The sequence below is a fragment of the Dasypus novemcinctus genome, chromosome 5 (genome assembly GCF_030445035.2).
Source record: "Dasypus novemcinctus isolate mDasNov1 chromosome 5, mDasNov1.1.hap2, whole genome shotgun sequence".
Lineage (NCBI taxonomy): Eukaryota > Metazoa > Chordata > Mammalia > Cingulata > Dasypodidae > Dasypus > Dasypus novemcinctus.
In genome coordinates, this window is record NC_080677.1 from 158,054,137 (window position 1) to 158,072,949 (window position 18,813).

At 35.5% G+C, this 18,813-nt stretch overlaps 1 protein-coding gene across 1 annotated transcript in view; it reads right to left on the reverse strand.

The window, feature by feature from the left end:
* Positions 1-3,461: 3,461 nt before the first annotated feature.
* YME1L1 (YME1 like 1 ATPase) overlaps positions 3,462-18,813 on the reverse strand; it is a 43,493-nt gene continuing 28,141 nt past the window's right edge. Inside the window, exons 9-19 of the mRNA XM_004470752.5 lie at positions 17,990-18,080; positions 16,199-16,351; positions 14,386-14,518; positions 12,918-12,980; positions 12,003-12,115; positions 10,876-11,031; positions 9,468-9,619; positions 8,174-8,300; positions 8,008-8,081; positions 6,002-6,088; positions 3,462-4,826 (exon numbers count right to left, since the gene is read on the reverse strand). Of these exons, the coding sequence (XP_004470809.1) occupies positions 4,683-4,826; positions 6,002-6,088; positions 8,008-8,081; positions 8,174-8,300; positions 9,468-9,619; positions 10,876-11,031; positions 12,003-12,115; positions 12,918-12,980; positions 14,386-14,518; positions 16,199-16,351; positions 17,990-18,080 (1,293 nt within the window). The 3' untranslated portion in view covers positions 3,462-4,682. The remainder of the gene's footprint in view (positions 4,827-6,001; positions 6,089-8,007; positions 8,082-8,173; positions 8,301-9,467; positions 9,620-10,875; positions 11,032-12,002; positions 12,116-12,917; positions 12,981-14,385; positions 14,519-16,198; positions 16,352-17,989; positions 18,081-18,813) is intronic.

The window sequence follows — 18,813 nt, forward strand, 5'->3', positions numbered from 1 at the left end:
ACAAAGCCTATGCATATGCACAAAACAAGCAAAAAATCCCTAGAAAGCAAAGGCTGGGAATAACTTGAAAACGCCCTGAACTTAGAAAGTGCTGCCGGCCCATAAACAGATCCATCAGGCTGAGAGTGGAGGTCTTTAACTGCAGGAGTGATTTGAGTACAACCAACATTTGGTCAAACCCTCAACTATGCAGCCATAGCAGTGACTCCTAGGAAGCCAGACTTAACAGACCTCAGTGGCTGCACACTGAAGGGGGATCTTGTCTTTAGGCTTTTAGTACAAGTAAGTTACTAAACAAACAAAACAAAACAACCCTCTGGGGAGGGAAATCAGAACCCATGATGGCTACACTGTATTATCCAAACATCAACAAAAATTGACAAGGCATGCAAAGAAACAAGAAAGTGTGAACCTTAGGTAGAAAAGCATTCAACAGAAACTGTTACTGAGTAACCCTGTAAGTTAGATACAGCAAAAATGTAAAAGCTAAATATGTTCAGAGAATAAATTACAATCATTTTTAAAGAATTAAAGAAACTATGATGACAAGGACAATGAATAAAGAATCTCCATATACAAACTGTGGGAAGACAAGGCCAAGAAAAAAATCTTGAAGGCAGCAAGAGAAAACCTATCACATACAGGGGATCTACATGATTAACAGCTGGCTTCGCACCAAAAACAATGGAAACTAGAAGGCAATGAAAGGACATATACAAAGTGATGAAATTTAAAGTAACTATCAAACGGGTTCTAGATCCAGCAAAATTATGCTTTAAAAAATTGAAGGCAAAGTAAAAGATATTTCCAGGAAAACAAAAACTAGGAGACATAATATTATACAAAGCAATAATTACATCAGTTGAGTTTATGGCATGTATAGATATCATGACAGAATTAGCAAAAAGAAGTGGAGAGGAAAGTAGATAATTCTCGATAAAAGTTGCTACATTTTACCAGAATCAAATTATTATTACCGTTATTACTATTATTACCATTATTATATATTTTTAGGAAGTTCTGGGGATTGAACCTGTGACCTCAAACATGTGAAGCAGGCACTCAACTATTGAGCTACACCCACTCCACAGCTTGTATTATTTTGAAGTAGACTGTGATAAATTAAAATGCATAATCATTCCAAGAGCAACTACTAAAATATAACTCAAGAAAATTAAAGAAAAATGAAAAAGGTACCCCAAAGTATGTGTTTAACACAAAAGAATGTAGTAAAGGAGAAAAAGAGGAATTAAAAAGACATGAGACAAACAGAAAACAAATGATAGCAAAATGGCAGATGTAATCAACCCTATCAATAATATTAAATACAAATGAACTAAAAACTCAACCAAAATGGCCGAGATTTTGAGAATGGATAAAATAGAAAGATCCATCTGATGAAGGACTTGTATCCACAATATATGATCTCTTACAACTCAAGAAAAGAAAAGAAAAATAACCCAAGTGAAAACGGGGGGAAAAGTTTGAAGAGACATTTCTTCAAAAAAATACACGTGGAAAATAAACATATGAAAAGATGCTCATCATCATTAGTCACTAGAAAAATGAAACGCACAATCAGACACCACTTCCCACCAACTAGAATGACCATAATCAAAAGAACCAGCCTACAAGTGTTATGGAGGATATGGAGAAACTGGAAACTTTATACATTGCTAGTGAGAATGTAAAATGGTACAGTCACACTGGAAACACTGTCAGTTTCTTTAAAAAGTTAAATCAAACTTACCATATGACCTAGTAATATCACTCCTAGAAACCTATCCAAAAGAAATAAATATAACAGATCACATGTGGCTCAAGCAGTTGAGTGCCTGCTTCCCATATGGGAGGTCCTAGGTTTGGTCCCTGGTGCCTCCTAAAAATATTGATACATATTACAACATGGCTGAATCTCAAAAACACTATGATCCAAAGTGGAATATAATTCAGTCATACAAAGGAATGAAATTTGGATACATACCACACCATGACAAATCTTGAAGACATCATGTTGAGTGAAATAAGTCAGACATAAAAAGGCAAATAATTTGTATGATCTCACTGATGTGAAATAAGTACAACAGGCAAACTCAGAGCCAGAATGTAGAACACTGGTTATCAGGGAATAGGGTGGGGATAAGGAATAGAGAATCAAGGCTTCAAATGTATAGAGTTCCTACTTGGAACAATGGAAATGCTTTGGTAATGGATGGTGGTGACGGTAGCTCAACATTGTGAATGTAATTAACAGCAATTTTTATATGTGAATGTGTTTTAAAAGGGAAAATTTTAGGTTGTATATCTGGGAATAGAATAAAAGTAAAAAATAAAAATAATCCATGAAACTGCACACACAGTTAATCCTAAATTAAACCATGGGCTATAGTTAATAGTACAATTACTAAAATGTGCTTTTATCAAGTGTAACAAATGTACTACAAACTAATGCAACATGTTAGTAATAGGGTAGTAAATGGGAACCCTGTATTTTATGCATGATGGTTCTGTAAACCTGTAATTTCTCAAATTAAAAAAACAAAACAAGGGAAGCGGCTGTGGCTCAATCAATTGGGCTCCCATCTATCATATGGGAGGCCCTGGGTTCTCATCCCGGGGCCTCCTTGTGAAGGCAGGCTTGCCCACATGCTGTGGACAGCAGCTGGCCCAGGGGTGCCGCAGAGTGCCAACTCAGCAAGGTGAAGCAACAAAAAGGAAGAAAAGTAAAAACAAAGAAGAGTGCACAGTGAATGGACACAGAGAGCAGACAACAAGCAAGCCATAAGGGGGAGGAGATAAATAAAAAAATAAATACAGAGTGGAACACACAGCAAATGGACAGAGCAGATAGCAAGCAAGCTGCAAGAAGGGAGTGGAAATAAAAATAAATACAGACACAGAAGAATGCACAGCAAATGGACACAGAGAGCAGACAGCATGCAAAAAGCCACAAGAGGGGGAGCGGATTAAAAAATACAAAACATGGTAAGTGAAACAAGACAGATGCAAAAGATAAAACGTTATTTGATTCTATTCATATGAAATGTCCAGGGAGGGGAAATTTAGACATGAAAAGCAGAACAGTATTCTCTGGGGAATGTCATGATGGTTGCACAAAAATAAATCTTTGAATTGTACACTTATAATGGGTGAATTTTGTATGTAAATTATGCCTCAATATATATGGAAAAACACATAAGGTGAGAGAAGAGAGAAAAAGGGAAAGAGGGAAGATGGAGAGAGAAAGAGAGGGAAGAAGTGAAAAAAACTGGGCAAAGGTAAACACTTGGTAAATCTGCATCAGGGTACATGAAAATTCCTTGTTCTATTCTTACAATGTTTCTCTAAGTTTGAAATTATATCACAATTTAGACTATAAAAGGAATGTCAAGAATATAATATAATAAGCTCCCTCCAATTATATTCACCTTCTTCAATGAAGACCATATACAGCTTTAAAGTTATTAGAAAACTGCAGGTAATTTTAATAAAATCACTTCAAGAATATAATTTGGTTGTAAAACCAATACAATATGTCTAAAATAATTTTTCTATTCATTTAAATAAAAATTCACCTGTAAATCCTGTAAGAACATATTTATATTCACAAAATCTGAACTAAAAAATAAACATACCTTTGCATTTCTAACACAGGGTAATTCAAAAGCTCACTTTAAAGGAAGCTGAGTTTTTGGCTTAATTTTGTTTTTGATACCAAACATAATTATATAGTTATTCAGAATATGAGGTCTGTTACATATTTAGCAAAATACTGCTGCTCTGAATTAAGTTTCATTAATCAGAATAGTACTGTTAAAAAAAAGAACATGAAAATGGCATGCTGCATTTTTTGAAAGGTTATAATCATTTAAACTTGATTTCCGTATCTCCATGCCTACGATATTTTCTTAAATTACAAAAAAAAAGCATTTAGGAAACGATGTGGCTCAAGTGGATGAGCACCTGATTCCCACATGGGAGGCTGTAGGTTTGGTCTCTAGTGCCTCTTTAAAAAAACAAACAACAAGCAAAACAAATAGACCAAAAAAAACAACTCAGGGGAGCTGATGTGGCTCAGCAGTTGAGTGCCAGCTTCCCACATACAAGGTCCCAGGTTTAATCCCTGGCCCCCAGTATCTCGAAAAAAGAAAAAAAACCACCATGGTCAATTTGAAGCATAACTAAGAGCATCTTAATGAAGTTTCAACTGATGTAGTTAGTAATATGGTGTGCCAACAGCCAAACAGCATCATTTCTTTATGAAAGACAAATGATAATGTCAAGAGATAGACAATCCTTACACAATTTTAGTATGCAAAATTAAAAATACTTCCCAAGAGCTAAAGGCACAATTTTTATTCACATCTGACAATAATCAATCATAAAAGTCATTACTTATTTTCAATGGAATAACTGATGGACATTTCTCAAATGAGCTGTTTTCAATCCTGATAGTTCTTTATTTTCTTTAACATATTTGCTATGTGTTGCTGATTTGCACTAGATGTCATAAGAAAAACCAAAATTAGATAAATGTGACCAAAGACTGGTAAAGTATTTCACAATCTTGAATTATACCAAGTCAAGAAGGAGGATGAGGGGAGCGTTGCATAAGAAGACTACTGCAATGCTACTTATATTCTTGCAATAAAACCATCTATGCATTTATATCAAGAGAGTTATCATCTCACTTCCAATTTCTTCCCCTCAAGAACAATTTGAATCTCTTTGGCATCCAAAGTCTCATAGGTCAATAAAGCTTCTGCTAGATTCTTATGCTCTTTTGCATGTGTCTTCAAGATATGTTTTGCTCTTTCATATGAGTCCTGCAACAGAAAAGCAGATATATGTAAACAATTAGAAAACTTAGCAGAAACAAAAAGCATAGTCGGTGGGAAAACAAATACTTTATGTACCCTAAAAAATGTGAATTATGCTCTTTAATATTTATAACAGATAAAAGTATTTAAAATCTTGGTTCCCAAAGATAATTCTTTCACATTTTCAAATGTTTTATTTCTAACCAACATAGATAACTGAGGACCACTTAGACAAAGGCTACTTCTGTTGTTTAAAAGAAAACTATACATTGTACTTATCTTGTTTGTAAATTAAGACTTGTGAACATAGAGATCTATTTCTCTAGTGAGTATATGTGGTAAAAAGATGGAGTTTTCTCCTTTTGCCTCTTGAGATTTCCCCAATTTAAGAAACCTAAAACTGCTGGGTAAGACATAGCTTTCCATTCTTTTACTTGGCAACTTACCCATTAAATTTTTTTTAAAAGATTTATTTACTTCTCTCCCCTTCCCCCCCTGCCCAGGTTGTCTGTTCTCTGTGTCCATTTGCTGCATGTTCTTCTTTGTCCACTTCTGTTGTTGTCAGCGGCACGGGAATCTGTGTTTCTTTTTGTTGCGTCATCTTGTTGTGTCAGCTCTCCATGTGTGCGGCGCCATTCCTGGGCAGGCTGCAATTTCTTTTGTGCTGGGCGCACTCCTTGCACATGGGGCTCCCCTACGCGGGAACACCGTGTGGCATGGCACTCTGTGCACGCATCAGCACTGTGTGGCACAGTACTCCTTGAGCGCGTCAGCACTATGCGTGGGCCAGCTCCACACGTGTCAAGGAAGCCCAGGGTTTGAACTGCAGACCTCCTATGTGGTAGACGGATGCCCTAACCACTGGGTCAAGTCTGCTTCCCTCACCCATTAATTTTTGACAACTATAATACAATAGTATTCCAGATAATCCTTAATTTCCAAACATTTGATTTGTGTGTGTGTGTGTGCGCGTGTGCGCAATACATCTTAAATTCATCATTTAACTCCTTCAAGTTACTTCAAAATGTGAATATGGAGTAAGGCTATCAGCTCATGGTACTACGTACGTGGGCAAGTGGGTGGAAAATGAGAAGACACATTTACCAACATCAAGAAGCATAGAATGTAATTATTAAAAACAGACATTAAACATTGTTAGCTTAATTTTTACATATCATTACCCTTAGAAGGATTCTTATTTCTTGTTCAATAGCAGATTGAGTTTCGGGACTCAGTTTCCCTGTGTCATTGTAGGTCATAACGCCAAGCTAAAACCAAAAGGAAGGCAGTAATTGAACAGAAAAGCCCCACTAACAAGAGAAAAAAGAACAGTCTTACATATAAGGCAACAAATATCAGGTGGGGAAGAGAGAAATACAATATAAAAATGAATGCTATTTTCATCATTCTTCTGAAAGTATGAAGACTAAAATTAAAGTAGGAAAAGCAAGAGCAAGAGAGAAAATTTAAAATTACTCCAAGTCTTGCTCTGAAGAGATTCTTACAAAAACCTTGGGAATTATTTAAAGTCAAGAAATTCACAATGCAGAGCACAGAAGAGCTGTATGGAGCCACAGTGATAATGGGGGAATTGTGAAATACAAGGAAAATGGCAAGAAGGCAATTTCAGCAAAAAGTTCTTTTATGCTATATATACAAAGAAGGCTTAAGAATATAAGCTAGAATGAAAAGAAAATGCTGCATTTTTATTACTCAGGAACTATACATGGAATGTTTGGAATATGCTGTCTGATCTTCAGACAACCAAGATGGCAGTACAACATCCTGCAGAATGCCATATTTCCCCAAAGAATCTTTGAATACCTAGCAAAAACAGGCAAAGCTATCTTCCTCAAAACTCCACAAAACAGATAAAAGGTACAGAAACTGGGCAAGAGCCTATTCAAGGAAATGTAGCTTCAAAAATGGAAGTAGGGAGCGGATGTGGCTCACGTGACTGGGCTTCTATCTACCATACAGAAGGTCCAGGGTTTGATTCCCAGGGCCTCCTGGTGAATATAAGGTGGCCCACGTAGTGAGCTGGCAAAGTAAGATGATGCAACAAAAAGAGACACAGAGGAGAGACAATAAGAGATGCAGCAGATGAGAGAGCTGAGGTGGCACAAGAGACTGAACACCTCTCTCCCACTCCAGAAGGTCCAGGATTGGTTCCCGATACCACCTAAAAAGAAGACAGGAAGACACAGAAGAATACACAGCGAATGGACACAGAAAGCAGACAGGGAGTGAAAACAATGGGGAAGAGGGATAAATAAATAAATAAATAAATCTTTTTTTAAAAAAATGGTAGGAACAGGGTGGGAGGAGGGGAGAGAAATAAATAAATAAATCTTAAAAAAAAAAAAAAAGGTAGGGAATGGATGTGGGTCAAGAGGCCAAGTGTCTGCTTCCTACATGGGAGATATTGGGTTTGGTTCCCAGGATCTCCTAAAAACAAAAACAAAAAAAAAACAAACAACAAGCAAAACAAATGAGAAAACCAACTCAAGACAGCCAATGTGGCTCAGTGGTTTGGGTACTGGCTTCCCACATATGAGGTTCCAAGTTCAGTCTCTGGGCCTGGTACCTCAAAAACAAACAAACAAACAAGGTAGTAGAAGCTCCCCAGCCCTCCCTGGCACCATGTGGAGCCAGTTTGCACTCCCACTGTGGGTCCCTGGCCCTGACCAGATAAAGCAGAGCAATCCCTGTGTGCATACTGGGGCACCTGCATGTCAGTGTCAGTCCTCAGAGTAGCAGCCTCAAAGACTGAATGAGGATCTTTTCAGGCTTACCCATCCAGAACTTGCCCTGAAGGCAGAAGCAGCCTATAGATAACTAAAACAGTCAAAATGGTGTGGGCAAAGGGCTACCTACTTTAAGACATAGTGTACCTAGGAAGGGGAGAAAGTCTATATCATGGAGAATAGAGGTCTGGGACATTCAAATTCCTGTAAACATTAGAACCCCTGCGTTCAAAATATGTATTATTGTTGTCCCAGAAAGAGAAGAAACAGAGAAAGGGACAAAGGAATATTCTAAGAAATAACTGTAGATCCATTTGGAATGAGGCAGGGAAAAGTAATGCTACAAATTTATAACAAGAAATCCCTCCCAGAGAGGCACTTGGCACATCATCAGAGCATAAACATTTGACATATTAGAAAGGATTAAAAGTAGTTATTACCTTTTCACTCATTCCAAATTTGGTAACCATCCGCTTTGCAATTTTAGTTGCATTATCAAAATCACTGGAAGCACCTGAAATAAAAATTATACATAAACTATATTTTAAAAGAATATCCTTAAACCAGCAAACACAATTTGAATTAAAGTCATTCTTTACAACCAACCTGTTGTAATATGATCAGTTCCAAATATAAGCTCCTCTGCTACTCTTCCTCCCATACTAACATCCATTTGTGCAAGAAGCTGCGCTCTAGTTTCATTCCACCTGTCATTCTCAGGCAACAAGGACACCTAGATTAAATAATCAGTTAATAGATTAAAATAATTAGGTAATAATTATTTAATAGTTATTACCTGATTTTATTTTTTAATAGTTTAAAATAATCAGGTAATAACCAAAGACCTGAACTGTTAGGTTAAAAAACATAATTACTGGTGAGCAATCACTACAGTATTCTATACCATCCTGTTGAAAGGAGACATTTAAAAGAAATGGTTTGGGAAATGGGACTTGGCCCAGGGGGCGTCTGTCTACCACATGGGAGGTCTGCGGTTCAAACCCTGGGCTTCCATGACCCCTGTGGAGCTGGCCCATGCACACTGCTGATACGCCCAAGGAGTGCCCTGCCATGCAGGGGTGTCCTCCGCGTAGGGGAGCCCCATGCGCAAGGAGCGCACCCCATAAGGAGAGCCACCCAGCGCAAAAGAAAGTGCAGCCTGCCTAAGAATGGCACCACCCACACGGAGAGCTGACACAACAAAAAGAAACACAGATTCCCATGCTGCTGACAACAACAGAAGTGGACAAAGAAACAAGACGCAGCAAATAGACACAGAGAACAGACAACCGGGGTGGGGGGGGGGGAGGGGGAATAAATACATAAATAAATAAATCTTCTTAAAAAATAAAAAAATAAAAATAAATAAAAGAAATGGTTATCAAATGACTGATAATAAAACCAGCTATTTATAAAATAAGGAAAAAATTTATCACATAAAAGCACATTTTATAAATAAGAGGTGGATAATGCAATAGAACTGTTTTATTCCTAGCTGCACAATATTAAAAATATCTACAATTAGACACACTTATTAAGAGAATGAAATTTGTCCTATGCAAGAAAAATCTTAGAAAAATCACTGAACCAATCACTAAAACATGTAATTTCTCTTTTGGTGGGAAGAACAATTGGATATTTAAGAATTATAGTTTTGCCTTTCCTGAATTAAATTTCATAATGTGAAAATAAACTATCTTATTTATATTGTTAAAAAAATATTCTTTAAATATCAGCAAATTTCACAAGTGTCTCTATCTGATTTCAAAACGATTCAGGAAGTAAAAGAAGAAAGAATAAAATACTTAGGAAGTAGCCTAATTTTCTAAGATGTCTTAATTTCCTACATGAGCTGTTAAACAGCTCTTTTTGAAAGCAAAGGAAAACACAAGATACTTACATGTCCAAGTGTTGGCCCTCGTGGCATGATTGTAGCTTTGTTGATAGGCATTGCATCTTTAGTGTAATAGGCAATAATTGCATGACCAGATTCATGATAGGCTGTAATGGTTTTGTTTTTGTTATCAATTTCCACACTTCTACGTTCAGGCCCTAAAGATAAAATTAAGTAAAATTACTCCATTAGAAAAGTATATTAGATGAATGAAACCTATTCTCCTTAATGTCATTGTTAGAGCAACATGATTTACTACTTGTAATTATATTTTAAACGGAGTTAAAAGTTTCTTAAAAAACTGATAATTCACTCTAATACAGTCACAACATTTCTGTCACTGAAAAGAAAAATTATCAAAGACTATCATCTTATATTTATATGCAAACACAGAATTTACTTTCTAGAAAAATTCTAATCCTAGAAATTAAATTTCCATTTAAAAGGAATGTCACAAATAACCTTTTTTGAAGCCAGTCCAAGCTTTAAAACCAAAATTAAATATTGGAAAAAAGAATTAATGTAACTGTCCTTTTATTAGTAATATAAAACAAGAGAAAATCCACTGACCCGCCTCAACCACTGTAGTCATGTTAGCTACTGGAATGTATTTGTTCTGTAAGAGACCAAATTGTGTTGATACTTTTAAGTATATATTTTCATTTTTCCATACCTGCCTTTTTTAGCTTTTCATACTCTTTAGTCAGAAGAGACGTCTTCCAACAGTAAGGCAAAATTAATAAATGTGCTACACTATAAAACTGAGGCACACATAGTGACAAGATGGTTACTACCAAGAAAATGTGTCACTGCTTATAGGCATTTGTTTGACTCTCAAACTGAGAATTTGTAAATTTACTGTAAACCTTGAATACCCAGACATTGAAATTTTACAGTAAGATTATATTCAACAAAACCATTGGTTTTAGCTCAATGAAAAATATGTCATAAAAAAAAGAATTACTCGGGAAACGGATGTGGCTCAACTGATAGAGCTTCCGTCTACCATATGGGAGGTACAGAGTTCAAACGCAGGGTCTCCTCACCCATGTGGTGAGCCGGCCCAGGCACAGTGCTGCTGTGCATAAGGAGTACATGCCATGCAGGGGTGTCCCCCACGTAGGGGAGCCCACGTGCAAGGATTGCGTGCCTGCAAGGAGAGCCACCCCGTGTGAAAAAAAAAAAGCGCAGCTGGCCCAGGAGTGGTGCCACACACACACAGAGCTGACACAGCAAGATGACACACAAAAAAAAGACACAGATTCCCAGTACCAACAAGAATACAGGCGGACACAGAATACAGAGAGCAGACAACTGGGGGTGAGGGGCTAGAGGGGAAGAGAAAGAGAAAAATAAATAAATTTAAATTAAAATTAAAAAATCAAAAAAGTTACTCTATATAATGAAAACCTACCCATTAGAATTTTATCTTTGGAAAACTCTAGTTCCTTCATAGTAACCATATCTTTTCCATCAACTGCTGCCTTTAATGCAGCTTGGTTCACAAGATTCTCCAACTCTGCTCCAGAAAAGCCAACAGTACCCCGAGCTATGATTTCTGGATCAACAGCTATGTGAAAAAAAAAAAAAAGCATACAATATGCAAAAGTTCAAAACAGAATCCAAGGGTAGGTTGTTTATTTTGCTTGATGAAACTATAGTAAAGTAATTAATACTATTTCCATTATTAATAATTAATAGAAAGCTCTTTATAAATGAGGAATTCATTCACCTAGGAAGAAAATAGTTATTCTGAGCTACAATTTAAAATAATAATTTTCATTAAACCCCAGAAATAAATTAATTTTAATAAGATTCTTAGAGGTAAAAAAGCAGGCCAAACTATGGCATTAAAATGATCACAGGGACACATTGCCAATGTTTCTAAATTTAAACAACTTTGTAAAAAAACAAAGAAATGTAGAGTTGCCAGGAAATGAATTATAAGCCCTCAAATATGGTTTATAATTATTGTTACTATCCTAACCAGAAACTGAGAAACAAACCAATATATAACATTTTTTTCTCTGAATTTCATCTTGAAATATTTTGGACATAAAAGTCCTCCTTATGATTAGCACTATAGGAAACATTTGGAATCTGAACTCATTTAGGTATCTCTGAAAATACTGCAGCTTTAATAACTTTATTATTCAAGTGGGTCCACAATATTTCCATGTATTATGTTTTATACTTTATTTTTCCTCCTTTCCCAAACTGACTATATCATGAGCTACTGTTTCTGATGCAATTTCTAATATTATGAATTCTACATTCTTCTTTAAAAATATTTACGCATATATTCATCTTCAAATGTTATCTATCTGAGTACTTTATAAAAACTTTTTTGTAATCAGGGTCAAAATTATAGAATTTCCTGGATACAAAATAACTAAGGAATGGACTTAATTTTTAAAAAGACATATAAATGAATATATCTTTAAAATCACTTATCAAGAATGGACCAGACCACAAAGAGGTGGATGGACATATTATCATTTTACAGAGATAATAATGTTCACACTATAGACTTAGACTTACACTGATCATATTTTATTTTATTGAGATACCATTTCAAAATTTCTGTTCGGCCTTTCACATCTGGCCTTGGAACTGTAACTTGCATATCGAAACGACCAGGACGTATTAAGGCACTATAGGAAGAATATGGAAGGAAAATATAAATTAATAAACATTATTTATGCTGAATTTCAAGTTAGACAGGACTGACTCACTGAACAGATGATGGGAAGAAAAGAGGGAGTAGCCAGAGACTGTAAACATAGTTTTGACCATCAGTGTTCAGAGAATTCCTTTTAAAATATGGGTTAAATAATATTCTCAATTATCAGAAGATAGAGCAAAGATTCATATGGATCTACATGTTCATCTACATAGCACAATTCCTCAGAAACAAAAAAATGCCAGGTCACGGAATAATTCCACAGCTGTCTATAGTGACACCAACACACTCATCTCAATTGCTAAGTATAAAAATGTTAGACTAGAGTCTTAGGCAAAAATAAACTACCTAGATCAAATAAAAGTATCAATAATTTCTACAATGGAATCAACAAAAATTTAATACAAATTTTAATTTAAAGCTAATATTAATATTAGAGTTTTATTTTAAAAATGCTCTAAAAGAAACTTTTGATATATAGATTGTCAGAGAAATCTTTTTTAAAAAACTGATTTATTGAGATTTGAGAATATTTTATCACCCCAAAAGAAATCCCACACCATTAGCAGCCACTACCCATTCTCCCCTGCCTCTGGCAACCACTAATCTACTTTCTGTCTCTATGGATTTGCCTATTCTCTGAATTTCATATAAGTGAAATCATATTATATGTGGTCTTTTATGACTAGCTTCTTTAACCTAGCATAATGTCAAAGTTCACCCATGTTGTAGCATACATAAGCACCTCACAAAACTTTTGTTTTAATACTTACTTATCTAATGCCTCTGGGAAATTTGTGGCTCCTATGATGATAACTCCTTCATTGGGTTTAAAACTATTAAAAACAAAAAAGCATATTTTCACTGATAAATAAAGCATAGCTCACATATACAAATGTTCTATGCAAAACTGTTCATTAACACCTTAATAATAGCCAAGAACAGGGATTGATTTTTTTACTGTTCCAAATAGTAAGACATCTCTAATTGTTTTTTTAAAAAAGGAAAAAATGCTAGGCAAGTGCAGGTCAATAAAGTGCTCATAATAAAGCATCGAATCATCTATGGTTACTTATCTTTCACAACATTTTTTCTATTTACAAAAGGTGACCTGATATAAAAAGCTTGGCAATAAATGATATAAAATGAACCTCATTTTTTAAAAAGTATTTTCAAGTTTACCAATTCAATTTCTTTGCTCCTAGACTTTTTGTTCTAAAATATCAATGACTTTAAAAAGATATAATTTTGCTTCTTTCAAAGCAACCCCACCATTAGCTTTTATATTGTGAAAATTGATGCAAGCTTTAAATCTACTGCAACACTTAAAGAACAGTCAAAAACTGTGTAGGAACCAATGTGCTTTCCCCTTTACTTCAAAGAGACCAGAGGTCCCTAACCAGAGGCCGATGGGTCCCTGGGCTTGAACTGAAAATTCAAAAAAACATTATTATTCTTGTGGGAACCTGTTGGTGCAAGTGTTATGCATTTATTATGAATACACAGGATAGTGTGTACTTAGTATGATTTTTATTTTGATGTCGTGTGTTCTGAGTGCCATGGATAATAACTGCCTGCAAAAATGTCGGTAAAGATGACAGAGATGGTTTTATGACACTGTGAGAAAACTTGAATTTCTAAATGTTTGCTGAAAATGACCATTTGAACAGATGTTGAACTGTGTTAGGGTATCAGGTATTAGAATTATGGGAAAGTTGTAAAACATAATTTTAAATAATCCTAAAATTTAACTTAAAGACATGCTGATGTTGAGTGTCATAAAACTATTTGCCGCTATGTCCTGAGAATGGGTCCATGGTTTTCACCTGACTGGCAAAGGGGTCCATGGAACAATAAAGGTTAAGAATCTTGAAAGAGACTAACCTCAAGTTGAATCACTGCATTCCTGACTAAAGCATAATACAATAAATAAGAAAATGTATAAATAACACAAATTAAATAAGGAGCCGATGCATCAAATATACAAATAGTAATGGAAACACAATCCTGAGAGAAGTCTGCCACGACCTTAGACGGGAAATGGTCACCTACCTAACATAACATTTTTCATATTTCTAGAATGTCATCTAATGCTTTATGGAAGCAATTTTATAAGATAAAGTTTATATTTATCAAATACTAAGAGACATGTTATTAATTTTAAATTTCAAAAATTGGATAAAATCCTAATGTATTAAAAATATCACCATATTCCATAGCCAAAAGAAGACTGTCAATTACCCATCCATTTCAGCAAGAAGTTGATTTATAGTCTGCCTTGAATATGGATGCATTGGAGATTCAATTCTTTTCCCACCAACAGAATCTAATTCATCAATAAATATAACACAAGGAGCATTTGCTTTTGCTTCCCCTAACAAAACAGAAAAGATTCAAATAAGTTAAAAGAAATCACTCTTGAACAAAAACATGTAAATATCAACTTGTAAGATTTTCAAAAGCCAACAAAAAACTATATATGTGGGTGAAAACACACAAAAAAAAGACCATTTTTTACTGATTTAAGAACAGCGACTAAAATATATATATATATATTACATATAGTAACCTCAGGAAAAAAAAATCAAAGAGAATATAAAATGAGAATACTTGGACATTCATTCTGAAGTTGAACAGATTCCTTATTTGATCAAATCTGCAGCCAATAATTACTCCTTGATTCCTTGATTACATATTATAGAATGATGAATTTTAAAAAGTAAAAATAGAAAGGAGAGCTTTTCAGCAACTAGCAATGCACCTGGAAAAAGACCTTTACCAAAACGGGGAAAGGGTAAAGACAAATGAGTTTACATGGCTAAGAGACTTCAAAGTGAGTCAGGAGGTCATTCCAGATATTGTGATTTACGCACCTCAGCAGGATCTCATTGACTGCCAAAGTAAATACTGCCTAAAATAGTGGGGCTTCTGAGGGCTCTGGAGACATCCAGACACTACAGACATGGCAGATAGCCCAGGAGTTTGCACCCTGCCAGTGGGCCATAGGGCAAATAGCTCAGGAGTTTGGGGCTCTGCCAGTGGGCCCTACTTTGGAATTTGTGCTCCCCAATGCCCTTCTATTTGAACATACAGTTAGCACTAGAGTTGGTGTATGTCCAAGAGATTTAAATCTATGGGCTTTCCACGTGCCAGTCAGGCCCTGAATGTCAACAGAGTTGCAAAACCAACTCTCCAAGTTCACTTTCTCACCCAGGACAACTAACAAGATGATGATGGGCAACGACCATCTCAAGAACAGAGGGTGTGCGATGCAAGCAAGATAGTCCCATCCACCTGCCCCACGGGATCCAAGCCCCCTCTCAATTAGAGGCAGAGTGGGCATCACCATCCCTGATTCCTTAGGATTGGGGAATGAAGGATAGACTAGAGTAGACTTACTGTTATTCTACTATAGACTTATTGTGATGCTAGTAATGGAAGAACTTTTATCACTGATGTGGAGGCAGTGGCCAATGGAGGTTCTGAGGGAATGAAGAGGGAAAAATCAGTGTAATTTGGGGGCATTTTCGGGACTTGCGAAGTGTCCTGAACGACACTGCAATGACAGATACAGACCATTATATACCTTGTCATAATGTACAAAAATGTGCAGGTGAGAGTGTAAACTACAATGTACACTATAATCCACACTTACTGGCAATCCTCTAAAATGTGTTCATCAATTTTAAAAAATGTACCATACTAATGAAGGATGTTGTTAATGTGGGAAAATGTGGGAGGAGTAGGGATTGGGGCATACGGGAATCCCCTACATTTTTTATGTAACATTTATGTAATCTAAATAACTTTTTAAAAATAATAATAATGAGAGCTTTTCAGCAGCCTCCAACCTCATCTAGCACTTTTTGGCGCTCCTCTGACTATTCCTCTTGGAGAAAGAAAACAGATCACAAACTAAATTACCTGAGACTAGATACCAACAAAAGCTATTTCGGTCCACTATTAATCACAATCAATTAGCAAAGAAAGAGTAAGGAGGCTTTTTCTCCTAAAACTAACCAGATTTAACATTAAAAGGTGCATTAAAACGTACTAAAAAGATTTCTGATGCGGCTGGCTCCCACACCCACAAACATCTCATCAAATTCTGAACCAGAAGCATAATAAAAAGGAACATCAGCTTCTCCAGCCACAGCTCGGGCAAGAAGAGTCTTTCCTGTGCCTGGTGGTCCAACTAAAAGAATTCCTAAAATAAAGATTAAACAAGAATGATCAAAAAAAATATTTTTAATCCTCTATACCAATTATTGTTAAAGAAATAATTATTAGTTTATGTAATTTAAAGGCACACTAATAACCAGTATTGTGAAACACACCCAATTTGTCTGCTAATAATTATTAGCAGTAATTCCCTATAATCAATTTTCCTTAATCATTTAAATACTGTTTGTTTACATACAAGCAATAGACAAAACAGGGAGACAGATGTTGAGACCTTTATTATTAAACAACTAAGGCAAAATTCACATAAAAATGGATTCAAAGACTACACAGGCAAACGAAATGTAATGCATGAAGCTTAACTGGAACCTTTTCCATTAAAAAAAAAACAGGTATTATATATGTAAAAAAAGCATTCTAGGGGCATTTGGTGAAAAATGAAAGAAGACTAGGTAGTAGATACTAAGGACTTAGTTGATAACTTTTCTTTGTGGGATGAGAGTATTGTGTTTATTTAGGACAATGTCCTTATTTTTAAGGAGATGCATACCAACATATTTAGACGTAAAGTAGGTTGATGTCTACAGCTTTCTTTCAAATGGTTCAGGGAGAAAAAATATATATGTGTACACACATATCTCTATCTACAGAGAGAAAGAGAAATAAAGCAAATATGACAGAATGTTAACTGCTGAATTTCAGCGGATAGAATATGGTTGTTAATTATACTACTCTTTCAAATTTTTCATGTTTGAAACTTTTATAATACATTTTTCATAAGATGAAAAAGAAGTCTCTGATCTATATAAAACTTTTTCTTAAATGTACAGACTGCATAAAAAAGCCAACAAAACTATATTAACGTTGCATTTTAACATAAAAAAATTTTTATGGTGAGTTCAAAAAGAATATGCTACTATTTCCATGTTTTAGGGATGCCTAGCTGGTTTAAATCTTCATCATATCAATTCTTGTAGATTATATCTTGGTACCTGGGGATTTCTAGACAAATTTATAAAATACCTCTTGTGATTAGAAAAAAGAGTCTGACTAGACAAATTATGGTTTAGCCAAACACTGGAAGGATACTACAAAGCCATTAAAATCATTTTGAGTAACTATGAGAAATAACAGACAAATCCATATGGGAAAACATACTAAAAATAATTACCTTGTAGTTGCCATAACTGTCAAGATCATGAAAGAACATCTCCCACCCCCACTCCCAAAAAAGAATAAAGAATTCAGATTAAAGGAAGAACTATGACCTTATGCTTAGGAAATACACACTGAGCTATTCAGGGGTAAAGTCACATAATATCTGCAACTTACTCTCAAGTAAAGAAATACATGTAGAGGAAAAGAAAAAGTGAATGCAAAACAAAAGGGACAAAATGTTGACACCTGGGGAGTCTGGATTAAAGGTCCAGAGAGGAGGGCTCCTTAGAGTAATTCTTGCAACTTTTCTTCAAGTTTGAAATTATGTCAAAATTTAAAAAAAAAAAGGGCTATAGAACAGAATATTCAGAATGAGTACATATTTTTTTGTAAAACAGCAAATTCAGAACCAAATATTAATAATTGAAATCAGGTGAAAGTTAAATTAGTATTATATGGACAGTATTTTTAGTACTGCTAAATCAAAGTAGAGAAAATACCTTACCTTTTGGAAGTTTACCTCCAAGTACAGTAAATTTTTGTGGATTTTTCAAGAACTCAACCACTTCCTGTAATTCTTGTTTAGCTTCCTCCACCTAAATGGACACAATTTACCAAAAAATTTTTTATAATACATCAGATTATCAAGGCTTGCTCTTTGAAAATAAGAAATATAATTTAGATTTAGAATTAACTGGGCTTTCTCTTTGAATCCATTTAAACACACACAAAGGACTCTATTCTCAACTCATTAAGAGTCATGCAGGAGAAGGGGCTGTGGCTCAACTGAAAGAGTGTCCACCTACCATATGGAGGGTCCAGGGTTTGATCCCCGGGGCCTCCTGACCCATTTGGTGAGCTGGCCAACATGCAGTGCTGCCTGCGTGAAAGGAGTGCCCTGCCACACAGGGGTGTCCCCCGCATAGGGGTGCCCCACATGCAAGGAGTGTGCCCCACAAGGAGAGCCACCCCATGCAAAAAAAGCATAGCCCACCCAGGAATGGGGTGTCGCACACACGGAGAGCTGATGCAGCAAGGTGACGCAACAAAAAAAAGCAACACAGTTTCCTGGTGCCACATGACAAGAATGCAAGCGGACACATAAGAACACACAGCAAATGGACACAGAGAACAGACAATGGGGGGTAAGGGGAGAGATATAAATAAAATAAATCTTTAAAAGAAAAAAAGAGTCATGCAGTTTCCTCACAATCCCAATGAAAATTATTTGAACTTCTTCCAATCTTCTTTCAAGATAGTGCTTCCGCCATTTAATAAGGTATATTTCATCAAAACTTTAAATGTTATCAGCGGCATTTGATTTTTAAG